Source organism: Carcharhinus amblyrhynchos, chromosome 31 (genome assembly GCF_965287045.1).
Source record: "Carcharhinus amblyrhynchos chromosome 31, sCarAmb.v2.hapA, whole genome shotgun sequence".
Classification (NCBI taxonomy): Eukaryota; Metazoa; Chordata; class Chondrichthyes; order Carcharhiniformes; family Carcharhinidae; genus Carcharhinus; species Carcharhinus amblyrhynchos.
Genome location: NC_137354.1, coordinates 20133728 through 20150177, shown reverse-complemented (window position 1 = coordinate 20150177; position 16450 = coordinate 20133728). Strand labels below are relative to the sequence as shown.

The window sequence follows — 16450 nt, the reverse complement described above, 5'->3', positions numbered from 1 at the left end:
CAATAAGATAGATGCAATTGATAATCTCGCAGGGCTGGGCATGTTTGTCATTAAGAGGCATGTTTACATGACTGGGAATCTTCCTTTAACGTACGCGCATTGCTCCTGCATGAACCTTTACAGTTAGTTTCAGTAGGTTGTCTATAATAGAAAAATTACAAGTTATACTGATCACTGCTAAACTATGCGGATCCATCATTCTGTGTTTCATCGCATAGAGAAAGTGGAGGACCCTCAGGAGCAACATATATATAACACATAAAAACTGGCATTTGAAGAGCAATTACAGCCAATTAAGTATACTGTTGTAATGTTGGAATGATGTGGAGATGCCAGCATTGGGTTGGGGTAGGCACAGTAAGAAGTCTCACAACATCATGTTAAAGTCCAACAGGTTTATTTGGAATCACGAGCTTTTGGACTACTGCTCCTACATCGGGTTACCTGATAAAGCTGTTGGACTTTAACCTGGTGTCGTGAGACTTCTTACTGTTATGTAGGAAAGTACGGGAGGCAATTTGCTCACAGCAAACTCCCACAGCAGCAATGTGATAATGACCAGATAATTTGGTGATTTAGATTGAGGGATAACTACTGGAAGATTTGTCCCCTCAGCCTTCTGCCTTGGAATCTTTTGGGAAGAATCTTGGTGTGATAACAGCATTTCAGGGGAGTATTGGCTTTCATTTTTGTACTCAAGTCCTGGCATGGGACTTGAACCCAGGATCTTGTGATTCAAAAGTGCTACTGAATTAGCCACATCTGACCAGGAATTAAAGGAGGAATTGAAATTGTGAAGTCTGTAGATGAGAAAGACATCATTATGTTTATAATGGCTGCATATTTTGCTCCAAGTGGACACTGGCTCAACAATGGGATGGATGGAGGGGGACAGATGTGTAGGATTGGAAGCTGTCACTTTGTTGCGTCTGAAACACGGGACGGGATTTTCCAGCTTGCCCCAAAACCAGAAAAACCCGCCCGAGCTCAATGGGTCTTTCCATGGTCTGCCCCTCGCCCACTCCGATTCCCATGGTGGGTGGAATGGGAACATTTGCTCCAGGAATTGGCTGAATGGATCCAGGGTCTTTTCCAATCTTAGACCCTGAGACATGGGAGTAGAAGTAGGCCATTGAGTCTGTTCCGCCATCCAATGAGATTGTGACTGATCTAATAACATACAGTAGAATCATAGAATCCCTATGGTGCAGAAGAAGGCCGGTTGGCCCATTGAGTCTACACTCTCAACAATGCCATCTAGGCTCTATCTTTGTACCCCATGTAATCCCCCTGACACTAAAGGGGCAATCCCTTTAGTGTGAACATAAGAACATAAGAAATAGGAGCAGGAGTAGGCCATCTAGCCCTTCGAGCCTGCCCCGCCATTCAATAAGATCATGGCTGATCTGTCGTGTCTCAGTTCCACATTCCCGCCCTCTCCCCATAACCTTTAATCCCCTCTCTTATCAAAAACCCATCAACCCGCATTCCAGAGATTCACCACCCTTTGAGTGAAGAAGTTCTTCCTCAACTCCGTTCTAAACCGCCCCCCCTTTATCTTAAGGCTGTGCCCCCTAGCCCTACTGTCCTTTCTGAGCGGGAAGAGTCTCTCCACCTCTATCCTATCCATCCCATTCATCATCTTATACGTCTCAATGAGATCTCCCCTCATTCTTCTAAACTCTAATGAGTACAAGCCTAGTTTATTCAGCCTCTCCTCATAGCTCAACCCCCTCAAGTCTGGCATCAGCCTAGTAAACCTCCTCTGCACTCCCTCCAAGGCCAAAACATCCTTGCGTAAGTACGGCGCCCAAAACTGCACACAACGACTTAATAACCACACAAGTTTAAAAATCACATAAGCTGCTACGAGAAAATAAATGGTCTTTGTGAAGACTTCATAAATAAGCACCAAGGTCATTAGTCTGAGAGAATTCATAAAATCAGACATCTGAATCTGGGAGAAGAAAGTTATATCCAAAGAGACTGGTACAAACTGGGAGATCACTGATAACTTGTAACAGGGGCAGCACAGTGGTTAGCATTGCTGCCTCACTGCGCCAGGGACCTGGGTTTGATTCCCAGCTTCACTCACTGTCTGTGTGGAGTTTGCACATTCTCCCCGTGTCCGCATGAGTTTCTTTCCACAGTCCAAAGATGTGCAGGTAAGATGCATTGGCCATGTTAAATTGTCCCTCAGTGAACCCAAACAGGCGCTGGAGTTTGGCAAATAGTGTGGTAACTTCATTACAATGTGAATCTAACCATACTTGTGACTAATAAATAAACTTTAATGATGGATTAGGTCAGCTAACATGATTAAGTCTTCACACTGATTTTGGATAACATAATTAAGCAAGTGTGACATGTTGTGATTGGTGTTAATAACTGTACCTAATGAATGATGTAACCTCAATCAATAATTGAGAGTGGATAGAGAGAACTCATATAACTTGATTGATATATGCTAGTTAGTTGTAATCAAACTTGAAACTATAACTGCTTAGGTGTTCTTGAATCCTGGGCTCTGGCTAGTTACCGGTGCTGACCTGGGACTATCCAGAGTCCTTGCGATGGTTTGATTGAAACAGCTGTTTAAGAGAACTCCGTGATTTGGTCTGGTTACTTTAAGGGTAAAGTTGTGATCAATAATCCACAGTCCCAGGCATGTGCTTTGTACGTATCATAGCTGGTTGAATTTAAGCTCAAGAAATCTAGAGTAGAAAGCTAGTATCATTGATGGTGACCACTAGTGATGGCATGCTGCCTATCATCAATTGTTGTACAAACTCATCTTGTTTACTAATGCTCCTTTAGGGAAGGAAATCTGCCGTCCTTACCCGGTCTGGCCTACATGTGACTCCAGACCCATAGCAATGTGGTTGACCTCTAAAATGAGCCTAGCAAGCCATTCAATTCGAGGGCAATTAGGGATGGGGAAACTGGCCTTGCTAATAACACCCACATCCCACGGGAGAGAAAAACTCAGAATTGGGATCAGAGTTGTGGATTTGTGGGTTAAGGTGAACTCTGGCTGCTTTCTCGTGACATCTTGCTTCTGCCCAGGTCTCAGCCCTTCTCTACCCTAAGCTCACTCTTCCTCCCAAACTTTCACCCCCCCCATTTGCTTTCCCTGGGCTCCAGAGAGAGAGTGGCAGACAGAGTGCAAAGATAGATCCTTTGCCTCCATCCACCACCCCACTCTCCTCCCCTAAAGGCATGGCTCAATGTGACAGTGATGAGAGACCCTCTGACAGTGGGTAGCAAAATCCCCCCAGGGCAGCATCCCCTCTCTAGCCACAGGCTTTCCTGTATTATTTATCATCTCAATACTCAAAAAGGGGTATTGAGATCATTTTGGCTGCTTTGGGAGGAGCCAAAGTAAAGGGGAGAAAGAGATTGAAACAGCTGACAGGGACATGACCGAGAACACGGTGTTAGTGAAAACAGTGGATCGGTTCATCCCTGTGTTAATTGGAGCAGTGCCATGGGAGATCAGTTGGTGTCAATTATAATATAAAAACTTGTATTTGCCTCTATATCTTGGACAGGTGGCCTCTGGTGTGTGTCGGCCCATGGTAATACCAAGCGAGTGAATGTCCAATCCATGGGTAATCCTCCCTCCCATTCCTGCTGCCTTTCCAGGGCTCCTGCAGCTCTAGACCTCTGAACACCAGCCCTTCCTGTGATACAGATGTTAGCAAATTCCTCCCCCAAGATGAATTCCCTCCTTCAGTGCTTCAAACGTTTACCTCAGATGAGGCCCAAAGCTGAGCTTGATTTATATTTAGTGTGGGTTTTAGGTTTCATGAGAGGAGGGAGGGGTTATTCAGTACACTTCTCACTAAACACTGCTGTTTCTAGTCTAGACCTTAGGTTGTCAACCCTCCAAGATTGGCCTGGAGTCTTCCAGCAATTGAAGATCAGTCTCCAGGACTCTGCCAAGTGCAACCCTGGAGAAAAATCATCGGGACATTAAAACACTTTGTTGTTGTAATTTGATTTGAAGGTATCTCTTTACCAGGTTTAAAAAACTGAAAATATGGTGGTTGAGTGGGCTGGGAGGAAGACTGTTTGCCTATCAGTGAAACATCATCCCAGCGGCATGATGGCACAATGGTTAGCACTGCTGCCTCATAGCACCAGTGACCAAGGTTCGAGTCACTGTCTGTGCGGAGTCTGCATGGTCTTCCCATGTCTGCGTGGGTTTCCCCCCAGACTACAAAGATGTACAGGTTAGGTTGATTGACCATGCTCAATTGCCCCTTAGTGTCAGGAGGACTAAAAGGGCAAACGTGGGGTTATGGGGATAGAGCCTGAGTGGATCGTTGTCGGTGCAGATTCAGTGGGCCAAATGGCCTCCTTCTGCACTGTAGATTCTGTGATTCGTTGTGTACTGTGTCTTTCTGGCTTCCCAATTGGTTTACGAGGGTAGTGTGTCACAAGGATGGATGTGTTGGCCGACGAATGGCAAGACAAGGGCACAGGTCATGGGATGAAACATACGAGAAAACATTTATTCACAGTTGGCAACCCTATCAAAGTCGGTTGCCCCACCTCAGTGATTTTATAACAACACCCCATATTTATCTAGTACCCCTTTAGCGTACAGCATCCTAAGGCCCTTCACAAGAGTATTATAAGTCAGAATATAAGACCAAGCCACTCCTGGAGATATTAGTTCAGATGCCCAAAAGCTTGGTCAAAGAGGGAGAGATTTTTGAGGAGCATCTTCAAAGATTGAAGTGTGGTCGAGTGGTTCAGAGCAGGAGACCCAGAGTGTAGGGGTCCTGGTAGCTCAAGGCATGGCCACCAGTGGTGGAGAAAATAAGGATGTGGACAGCAGAGGTTTAGACAACCCCAGTGTACGGAGGGTAGAACTGGGGAGGCTGAGCATTGGTAGATGAAATAGTCTAAAGTGCAAAACTAATAACAGTTTCAGTGCCAAATCAGCTGAGGGGTTGAGTCAGGTGACTTTATGAAGATCCTGGTTGCAGTCCCAGCTCCTCCCTCTCTTCCTCCAACATTGCATTGGAATCTATTCCTCATCCAGGATAGTCCTACCCCAGGGAACCATTGGTGCCAGCAGTGACGATGGCTGGCAGGGTAACAGGAAGAAAATGACTTTAGAGATGAAATTGGCATTAAAACAGGAAACCCTTCTATGGTTTTAAACTGAGTCTGTCTTCTCAATTTCAGTGTGAAACCCTTGTAATGCCTTGTTTCTGTAGGTGGGACTTTGTTACTGTTCAAGTGCCGGTAAGATGGCATTGGAGAAAATTATCCAGGACTCGCTGTCGCAGTTTGTTCACTTGCACATCCCGGATGCTGATCTCAGGTGGGTGATAAAGGAAAGAACCTCCATTTATATAGCACCATTCACAGCTTTCGGCTACCCCAAACTACAGCCAGTGTAAGTGTGGTCACAGTTGTGATATGGGGACACGTGCAGCAGCCAAGTCACATGCAATAAGGTCCCACAAACATCAGTAGGAATGATTTTTTTAAATTTGATTTATTACTATCACGTATTGGGATACACTGAAAATTATTGTTTCTTGCACACTATACAGACAAAGCATACCTTTCATAGAGTGCACAGGGGAGTAGGAAAGGAGAGGGTGCAGAATACAGAGTTGTAGTTATAGCTAGGGTGTAGAGAAAGATCAACTTAATATAAGGTAGATCTACTCAAAACTCTGGCAGCAGGGAAGAAACTGTTACCCAAAAGAGAAAATGCTGGAAAATCTTAGCCGGTCTGGCAGCATCTGTAAGGAGAGAAAAGAGCTGACGTTTCGAGTCCAGATGATCCTTTGTCAAAGATAAAAAGCATAGAAAATGGGAGATATTTATACTGTAGGGTGAGGGAATGAAAGATGAGTTATAGCTACAAAACAAGGGGGAAAAACTGCTAATGGCAGCCCATAGAGAGAATAGAAGGTGTGAATGGCCAAATGGCAGAGAAGCTGAAATCAGAGCGTAAACTGTCAGATGAAGATGTGGGAGAGAGGGGAGATAGGGTGGGACAGAGGTAAAATTGAGAAAAAGAGGGAGAAAAGTTTAAGAAAGGGGGAAAAGCATTGGGGGGGGGAATAAGAAATACAATAAAAAAAGGTAGAGAACAGTTAAAAATTAAATAAAATGAAAACAAAGGGGTCAAGGTGGGGTAGAGCTAATCATCTGAAGTGGTTTGTTGGGAAGAAGCTGTTCTGGAGTTGGTTGGTACATGTCCTCAGACATTTGTACCTTTTTCCCAACAGAAGAAGGTGGAAGAGAGTATGTCCGAGGCACGTGGGTCCTTGATTATACTGGCTATCAGATAATCTTGTGAATAAAGACATCAGGGATAACACCCTTACTGTTTGAAAAGTGCCATGGTTTTATTTTAAACAGTGACCTAATGGAAGACAGGGCCTGCTTGGGTTTAGCATCTCATCTGAAAGGCATCACCTGTGACAGTGCAGCACTGCATCGGTACTGCACAGGAGTGCCGCGTGTCAGTTTGAAATACATGCTCAGAGGCTTGAACCTGGAATCTTTTGACTGTTTTCAGAGTAGGAGCGCTGAGTCAAAGCTGATACCCTGGTTAAATGTCCAGTTTCACCATGTGACCAATGGTGGTTAATGTCTGCCAATTGACTGATTGTTACAGTTAAATATGGTGTTTGTTACTGTTCACTAAAGGATTCTGAGTTGCTGCAGCAGCATGCATCATGACATATATAAAATCATAGAATCCTATTGTGCAGAAGGAGGCCATTCAGCCCATCATATCTTGTAGTCTGGAGTTGTAAATAGTGATGGTAGAGGCCCCAATGTCCTTTCCATTATACGGCTAACCAGAGCCTCCCACTCTGACCGCCTGCCATTGGTGTGTGTTGGTTGATACTCAACCAGTTTGGCACTCTAATGAATGTATCTTCCTTGACCATCAGTCCTGGGGTGGGCCTCGAACCCAAAACTTCTGGCTGAGGAGCCGAGATGCCACTCCCTGTGCCACAAGATCTCCCAGAAGTCAAGAAGATGCTCTGATTGCCGCTCATAACCCAGTGGTTAGGGGGTGGAATTTTTTGTGTAATTTATTCATTCATGGGAAGTGGGAGTCACGGCTAGGCCAGCATTTATTGTCATTAAGAAGGTGAATGGCTGACTTGAACAGCTGCAGTCCATGTGGCGGAGGTACCCCCTGACTCACCTGATGAAGCAGCAGCGCTTCCAAGGCTGGTGATTCCAAATAAACCTGTTGGACTTTAACCTGGTGTTGTGAGACTTCTTAGGATGGTGAGTACTTGGAGTGGAGCTTGCAGGTGATGTTCCCATGAGGTGGGCTTTTTGGTTTGGAAGGTGCTGTTGAAGGAAACATGGCGAGTTGCAGCAGTGCACCATGTAGATGGTACACACTTGTTGCCTCTGTGCATTGATGGTGGAGGGAGTAGATGTTAAAGGTGATGAATGGGTGCCGATCGGGCAGGCTGCTTTGTCATGGAGTTGTTTTTGATTGCAGATACTGGGTAAGGGCAGGAGAGTTGTTTGCTGTGATATCCTTCAGATTGGAATGGTTTATCAATCCCCTCCCCACCATATTCTAGGGAGGATTTAAAAAAAAACCATAAACAGGCATAGAACATAAGAAATAGGAGCAGGAGTAGGCCATCTAGCCCTTCGAGCCTGCCCCGCCATTCAGTAAGATCATTGCTGTTCTGAAGTGGATCAGTTCCACTTTCCTGCTTTCGCCATAACCCTTAGTTCCTCTGTCTATCAGAAACCTATCTACCCGTGACCTAAATATATTTAGCAAGGTAGCCTCCGCCACCTCAACGGGCAGAGAATTCCAGAGATTCACCACCCTTTGAGTGAAGAAGTTCCTCCTGATCTAAACTGCCTGCCCGCCCGCCGCGCGCGCGCGCCCCCCCCCCCCCCCCCCCCCCCCCGAGGCTGTGTCCTCTAGTCCTGCTATCCTTTCTAAGCGGGAAGAATCTCTCTACCTCTACCCTATCCATCCCCTTCATTATCTTATACGTCTCTATAAGATTCTCTCCCCCCCCCCCCCAACCATCCTTCTAAACTCCAGCGAGTACAGACCCAGTCACCCAGTCTTTTTAGTCTCTCTTCATAGGCCAACCCCCTCATCTCCGGTATCAGCCTAGTGAACCTCCATAGAAAGTGATTTAGCTCTGTATAGTTGCAAGAGAAATCAATGGCTGTCAGTGAGTTTTTCAATTACTGATTTAAACCGAATCAAGTTAGCGTCTTAAAGACTTTGGATAGTCGTACTTCATTTCAATAAAACATTAGTTACTATATAATCAAGCTGAGGGGGTTCTGACAGAGCAATACCATTAGGTTACTGGAATAGAGTTGCACATTCAATTATTTAGGGAGACACGGTGGCACAGTGGTTAGCACTGCTGCCTCATAGCGCCAGAGACCCAGGTTCAGTTCTGGCCTTTGGTCACTGTCTGTGCGAAGTCTGCACATTCTCCCTTTGTCTGCATGGGTTTCCTCCCACAGTCCAAAACACATGCAGGTTAGGTGCATTGGCCATGCTAAATTCTCCTTCAGTGCACTCGAACAGGTGCCAGAGTGAGGTGAATAGGGGATTTTCACAGACGAAGTAGAAGGGCTTCAAGTTTTTAAGTATCCAGATTACCAACAACCTGTCCTGGTCCCCCCATGCGAACACTATAGTTAAGAAAGCCTACTAATGCCTCTACTTTCTCAGAAGACCAAGGAAATTTGCATGTCAGCTACAGCTCTCACCAATTTTTACAGATACATCATGGAAAGCATTCTTTTTGGTTGTATCACAGCTTGGTCTGGTTCCTGCTCTGCCCAAGACCGCAAGGAACTACAAATGTTGTGAATGTAGCCCAATCCATCATGAAAACCAGCCTCCCATCCATTGACTCTGTTTACACTTCCCGCTTGCCTTGGCAAAGCAGCCAGCATAATTAGGGACCCCATGTGCCCTGGACATTCTCTCTTTCATCTTCTTCCTTGGGGGAAAAAGATACAAAAGTCTGAGGTCACGTACCAACCGACTCAAGAACAGCTTCCTTCTTCCCTGCTGCTGTCAGACTTTTGAATAGACTTACTTGCATTAAGTTGATCTTTCTCTACACCCTAGCTATGACTAGATTCTATCCTTCTGTATGAACAGTATATTTTGTCCGTACAGTGCGCAAGAAACAATACTTTTCACTGAATGTTAATGCATGCGACAATAATAAATCAAATCAGTAAGTTCATTGCAGTGTTAATGTAAGCCTACTTGTGACAGTAATAAATAAAAATACGATTCACAGTTTTGAGACTGCCTCTAATATCGTGGTTGGATAATTCTCTCAATGTTGTGTTTCTGTCCCTACAGTGTGATGGATGAAGTGATTCTCTCCTATATCACCGGTGTACTGGAGGAACTTGGATCTCCAGACTCATCTGAGGATAGCTTTGACGTGGAAATGTTTGCGGAAATGATGGCGGCTTACATCCCTGGCTTTGCAGATATAAGCAGGTGGGCAATTTCTCGCATGCTGAAAGGCTAGAGTTTGGGAGGAATCCTGTAGAACTTATTTTTTAAAATTCATTTATAAGCTATGGGTGTTGCTGGCTAGGCCAGCAGTTATTGCCCATCCCTAGTTGCCCTTGAGAAGAGGGTGGTGAACTGCCTTCTTGACCCGCTGCAGTCCCTGAGGTGTAGATACACCCATCGAGCTGTTAGGGAGAGAGTTGCAGGATTTTGAGCCAGAGCCAGCGAAAGCGAAGGAGCAGTGATATATTTCTAAGTCAGGTTAGTGAGCGAGATGGAGGGGAGCCTGCAGGTGGTGGTGTTCCCATGTATCTGCTGCTCTTGCCTTTCTAGATGGCAGTGGTATTAATGATGAGGTGGTATACTGAATAGACTAATGTATCATGCCAAAAAATCTCAGGGGTGTTAAACATTGATGTCTACGTAAATTTTTGACATTTGGAGCGTTTTGTTCTGTCCCACTTTGCTCACATCTCTCAAAGGTGCAATCTCGCTCACCGCAGTTCGCCATCTGTCATGACTCAGTGGCTAGCACTGAATCAGAGGGTCGTGGGTACAAGACATGAGCACATAATCCAGGCAGCATCCTCACTGGTGTGTTCTTCCTGATGCCCTGACGAACATTTGTCCCAACGCTGGCTGTGAAGCACTTTGGAGCACCGAGGTCATGAAAGGCTTATATATACAATATATGTATTGTTTATTATTTGTTCATGGGATGTGGGTGTCCCTGGCTGGGCCAGTCTTTGTTGTCCATTCCTAATTGTTCTTGAATTGAGTGGCTAGCTAGAGGCATCTCAGAGGGTGGTTAAGAGTCAACCATATTGCTGTGGGTCTGGAGTCACATGCAGGCAGACCAGTTAAGGATGACAGATTTTCTTCCCTATAAGGACACACTGGAGAACCAAGTGGGGTTTTCTTGGGTCACTGTTTGTGTGGAGTTTTCATGTTTCCCCTATGTCTGTGTGCGTTTCCTCCAGGTGCTCCGGTTTCCTCCCACAGTCCAAAAATGTGCGGGTTAGATGGCTTGGCCATGCTCAATTGCCCCTTAGTGTCCAAAGATACATAAAATAGGGGATTAGTGGGGTAAGTACATGAGGATAGGGGATAGGATGGAGTATGGGCCGAGGTGAGATTCTCTGCCTAGAGATGGTGCAGACTCAATGGGCCGAATAGCCTCCTTCTGCACTTGAGGGATTCATGATTCTTATGCCAATTGATAGTGGCTTTATGCTCATCTCAATTTCTACCACCATGGAATTAAAAGTCTTATCGATGAGTGTAAAGCCATTGTCGATTGGCATACGAACAGCAGAATGGATTTGAACCTAGGTCTGCAGAGCGTGACCCTGGATCTCTGGATTACTCGTCCTGCTACAATAATGTTGCACTATTAACCATTATGGACATGACTACTCACTCGAATGCTCATTCTTCATTTGTCAGCTGCATGGGATGGCAACTTATTCCCACAGCCAAACCCATTCTGCAGGCGGGCATTTTCAAATGGCTGCTGTCTAGTATTGAAAACGGGGTTCATTTATTTCTGTCCTGTGGTGTAAATGAGCTCTTTATAAACCAAGCATTAAACTTTTTACCTTCTGGTGTGTTTCCCCTCGTACCAGAAGAGAGAGTGCTTTTGTTCTCGAAGCTGTGAGGAATGCATTAAGAGCATGTAGCACCCTTGCCTCAGAAGCAGTGCACTGATGTTGCGCCAACATTAGAAACTGTAGAATCCCTACAGTGCAGAACGAGGTTATTTGGTCCACTGAGTCTGCACCGACCACAATCCCTCCATGTAGCCTGACGTATTCACTCTGCTAGTCCATCTGACACTAAGGGACAATTTAGCATGGTCAGTCAACCTAACCTGCACATCTTTGGACTGTGGGAGGAAATCAGAGCACCCAAAAGAAACCCGAGCAGACATGGGGACAACATGCAGACTCCACACAGATAGTAACCCAAGCCAGCAGTTGAACCCGCGCCCCTGGTGAACATAACATAAGAACATAAGAAATAGGAGCAGGAGTAGGCCAACTAGCCCTTCGAGCCTGCCCCGCCATTCAATAAGATCATGGCTGATCTGTTGTGACTCAGTTCCACATTCCCACCCTCTCCCCATAACCCTTAATCCCCTCTCTCATCAAAAACCCATCAACCCGCGTCTTAAAAATATTTAGTGAGGCAGCCTCCACCACTTCAACGGGCAGAGAATTCCAGAGATTCACCACCCTTTGAGTGAAGAAGTTCCTCCTCAACTCTGTTCTAAACCGCCCCCCCCTTTATCTTGAGGCTATGCCCCCTAGTCCTACTATCCTTTCTGAGCGGGAAGAGTCTCTCCACCTCTATCCTATCCATCCCATTCATCATCTTATACGTCTCAATGAGATCTCCCCTCTACAGGTGCTAGTAGACAGCAAGTTTGCCTCACTAACTTGATCGAGTTTTTCGAGGAAGTGACGAAGATGGTAGCTAAGGGAAAGGCAGTGGATTTTGTATACATGGATTTCAGTAAAGCCTTTGTAGGTTATAAGCCCTGCGGTTCTGACTTCAGCTACAGGCTTGTTGGATCATTAGGAGAAATTGGGCGGCGCGGTAGCAGTGTTTAGCACTGCTGCTTCACAGCCCCAGGGTCCTGGGTTCGATTCCAAGCTCGGGTCACTGTCTGTGTGGAGTTTGCACATTCTCCTCCTGCCTGCTTGGGTTTCCTCTGGGTACTTTGGTTTCCTCCCACAGTCCAAAGGTGTATGGGTTAGGTTGATTGGCCATGCTAAGAAATTGCCCCTTAATGTCCAGAGATGCATAGGTTAGAGAGATTAGTGGGTATAATATGTAGAGGTATGCGGATAGGGCCTGGCTGGGATTGTGTTTGGTGCAGACTTGATGGGCCGAAGGGCCTCTTTCTGCACTGTCGGGTTCTATGATTCTAAATTCTATTTGACAACCGAAACAGGGAAGGGTTATTGAAGACTCTTCAACACGGCTCCCAGGAAAGACACCCACGTCTCATGAATTGGGTGGACAGTTGTGAAAAATTTACTGGCTTTGTAGATGAAGTTAGTCCAGTGATTATGAGTCCAAGTTTTTGCTATGCACCTCATTACAGAGAAGGAGAGGAATTGAGGGAAAGGCCTTGGGTGAAATGAGGAATGGGTTACTGCCCCTGAGCCAGAAGATTGGCTATAGAAGACAGAGGATAACAGTAGAGGAGTATTTTTCCGAATGGAAGGCTATGACTAATGGTGTTCCACAGGGATCAATTCTGGGACCTTGTTTGTAGTAAATGACTTGGAGGAAAATGTAGCTGGTCTGATTAGTAAGTTTGCAGATGACACAAAATTTGGTGGAGTTGCGATAGTGAAGAGAATTGTCAGAGGATACAGCAAGATATAGACCAGTTGGAGACTTGGGCAGAGAAATGGCAATGGAGTTTAATCTGGTGAAATAATACATTTAGGAAGGTCCAATGCATGTAGGAATTATACAGTAAATGGTAGAATCCTTAGGAGTATTGACAGGCAGAGAGATCGGGCAGGGCCTTGTCCACCGATCGCTGGAAGTGGCAACACTAGTGGATAAGTTAGCCAAGAAAGTATACAGCATGTTTGCCTTTATCAGTCAGGGCATTGAGTGTAAAAATTGGCAGGTCGTGCTGCAGCTGTATAGAACCTTAGTTAGAACTCACTTAGGATATTGTGTATATTTCCAGTCGCCACACTACCAGATGGATGTGGATGCTTTAGAGAGGGTATAGAAGAGGTTTACCCGGATGTTGCCTGGTCTGGAGTGTATCAGCTAAGAGAGAGGTTGAATAAACTTGAGTTTGTTCTCGCTGGAATGATGGAGATTGATGGGATTGATCAAGGTTTATAAGATTGAGTGGCGTGGACAGAGTGGTTAGTCAGATGCTCATTTCCTGGGGTAGAAAAGTCAAATGCTAGGGGGCATAGGTTTAAGGTGCGTGGGGAAGTTTAGAGGAGATGTGCATGGCAAGTTTTGTACAGAGGGTGGTAAATATCTGGGACGCACTGCCCGAGGAGGTGGTGGGAGAAGGTATGATAGCAGCATTTAAGGGACAACTAGACAAATACATGAATAGGATGGGAATGGAAGGATACGGACTCCATAAGTGCATACAGTCTTAGTTTAGGCAGGCATCATGATCGATGCAGACTTGGAGGGCTGAAGGGTCTGTTCCTATGCCTTACCTTTCTTTGTTTCCTCTTCAAATCTAATAGCAACAAATGTCAATATTTTGCATGTATCGGTCTCGGACAGAGCATGTATGCATTAAACAGAGCACTGAATTTAAGCCTGGGGAGTGGGGAAGAAATGTTGTAATACATGAGACCGTAAATCTAAAGGCTCCCAACTAGTGCTGTAGGACCCTAGGAAAACAAATGGAATATGGGACGTGACACCATGTGTTTTGGGATGTGAAGCTAAAAGCATTCTGCTGTCTTTGTTCAAGATGTTGGCTAGTCTTCATCGAGAAAATTGTGTTCGATTTTAGTCCCTTTTCCTAGTGATGATACAGAGCAACCAATACTGTCTCCTAGCAACAGACTGTTATCTGTTATAATTTGCATCACTCGCCCTCCTTTTTAGTACATACCAGCCAGAATACTCATCTGTTCCTGAGGGCGGCACGGTGGCACAATGGTTAGCACTACTGGCTCACAGCGCCAGGGACCCGGGTTCAATTCCCGGCTTGGCTCACTGTCTGTGTGGAGTATGCACATTCTTCCCACGTGTGCATGTGTTTCCTCCAGGCGCTCTGGTTTCCTCCCACAGTCTGAAAGATGTGCTGGTTAGGCGCATTGGCCATGTTAAATTCTCCCCGAGTGTACCCGACAGGCGCCGGAGTGTGGCGACTAGGGGACTTTCACAGTAACTTCATTACAGTGTTAATGTAAGCCTATTTGTGACACTAAAAAATAAACTTAAAAAAATACCTCCCAGTAAGGCTGGTTGCCATTCCACTAGAGTTGGTACCCCTCATCCATACTGGCTTATTCTGCGATGTTTATGATACTTGGGTGTCATTTGCCTCTACAGTGATCAAACCAGGGAGGCAGTAACATAGTGATATTGTCACTGGGCTAGTAATCCAGAGACTCTGCTTTGAATCCCGCCACAACAGATGGTGAAATTTGAATTCAATTAAAAATCTGACATTGACCATGAAACCATTGTCAATTGTTGTTTAAAAAAAAACCCATCTGGTTCATTAATGCCCTTTAGGGAAGGAAATCTGCTGTCCTTACCCAGTCTGGCCTACTCCAGAGTCACGGCAATGTGGTTGACTCTAGTTGCCCTCGGGTGCAATAAGGGCTGGCCCAGCCAGTGATGTCCATGCCCCATGAGTGAATAACAGAAACCTGGAGCCTTGCTACTCTGTGTAGCTCAGCAATGGAGATGATAACTGTGATCACTGGGGAGAGAACAAAGAAGAATTCGTACTTTTAGTGAAGAGATAGCAGATTAAAAAGGACCTGTCTGTTTTACAGTGTCACCATCTGCGAGATGATGTTTGATTTGGCTGCGAGTTTGATAGAAGCTCGTAACAAAGGTAAGATCCAAGAACTGTCAACTGGGACTGCTTTAGAAATGTGACAGTACACAATGGGACTGTTCTCCTTGGAGCGAAGTGGCGATTTGATAGAGATGCTGAAAATCAGGAGGGGGCTGGACAGAGCAGACAGGGAGAAACTGCTCCTGTTCATTAAAGGATCAAGAGTGAGAGGGCACAGATTTAAAGCGATTTGCAAATGAAACAAATTTATCTATTATAAAGTTTATTTATTTTTTAGTCACAAATAGACTTACATTAACACTGCAATGAAGTTACTCTGAAAATCCCATAGTTGCCACATTCTGGCGCCTGTTCGGGTACACTAAGGAGAATTTAGCATGGCCAGTTTGCTAAACCGTACATCTTTCGGACTGTGGGAGGAAACACATGCAGACACGGGGAGAAAATGCAAACTCCGCACAGACGGTGATCCAAGCTGGGAATCGAACCCAGGCCCCTGGTGCTGTGAGACAGCAGTGCTAACCACTGTGTATCCAAAGTGATGTTAGAGAAAATGTTTTCACACAGTGAGTGGTTTGGGTTTGGAAATATAAAAACATAGAAAATAGAGAAGCAGGCCATTCGGCCCTTCAGACCTGCTCTGCCATTCGTTTAGATCATGGCTGGTTATCAAATTCCTCCACCCCCACCACCACCATCAATATCCCTTGATTCCCATACTAGAAGTGAACTGCTTGAAAGTGTGATGGAGGCAGGTTCAGCTGAGGCATTCAGGAGGATAATGCGCAGGGGAATGGCACTAAGTGGCGATGTTCATTTGGAGAGCTGGTGCAGACCAAACGGCCTCCGTCTGCGTTTTAACAATTCCGTGGTACAAGTTAACTTCAGCAGGCAGAAAGCTCGAGATTTCAGTCCCAAGACTGGGCTGATTTTTATCAAGGCGCCACTATTCACATCAGTGTCAGAGAATGGGAGACGTATTCCGGATCCCATTCCTGCGAGGGCAGGTGTCTGAATGCAGGGAGGATGGGGGGAGAGACGCAGACAGGGAGGCTGTGGTAAATGTCAGTGGTTTATATGCAAGGGTGTAAGCACCAACAGTAATTACTCAGAGCTGCAGTTTAACCATCAATCATGTTTATGGCTCCTTTTATCCCTGGAATGCATTCCTATGGAGCGAGAATATGGTGACATTTAAAATGAATGCCTTCCCAGTGGCAACAGAAATGAAAGGAATGTTTATGAAGCTAGGCGTGGGAGTATTCAAAAGACTGCATTTTTTTATCCCATTACTCGTAACTTAACAATCTTGTAGGTCACTAATTAAGTTCTGGTGACCTAAATTCTGCAATATTTATGTGACCAAAGTTTACATCAAAATG

General features: G+C 45.4%; 1 protein-coding gene across 1 annotated transcript in view; it reads left to right on the top strand.

Annotated features, from left to right (window-relative positions):
- cuedc2 (CUE domain containing 2) overlaps positions 1-16450 on the top strand; it is a 34133-nt gene that overhangs the window by 2137 nt on the left and 15546 nt on the right. Inside the window, exons 2-4 of the mRNA XM_080215689.1 lie at positions 5232-5338; positions 9371-9514; positions 15043-15104. Coding sequence (XP_080071815.1) covers positions 5265-5338; positions 9371-9514; positions 15043-15104 — 280 coding nt within the window. The 5' untranslated portion in view covers positions 5232-5264. The remainder of the gene's footprint in view (positions 1-5231; positions 5339-9370; positions 9515-15042; positions 15105-16450) is intronic.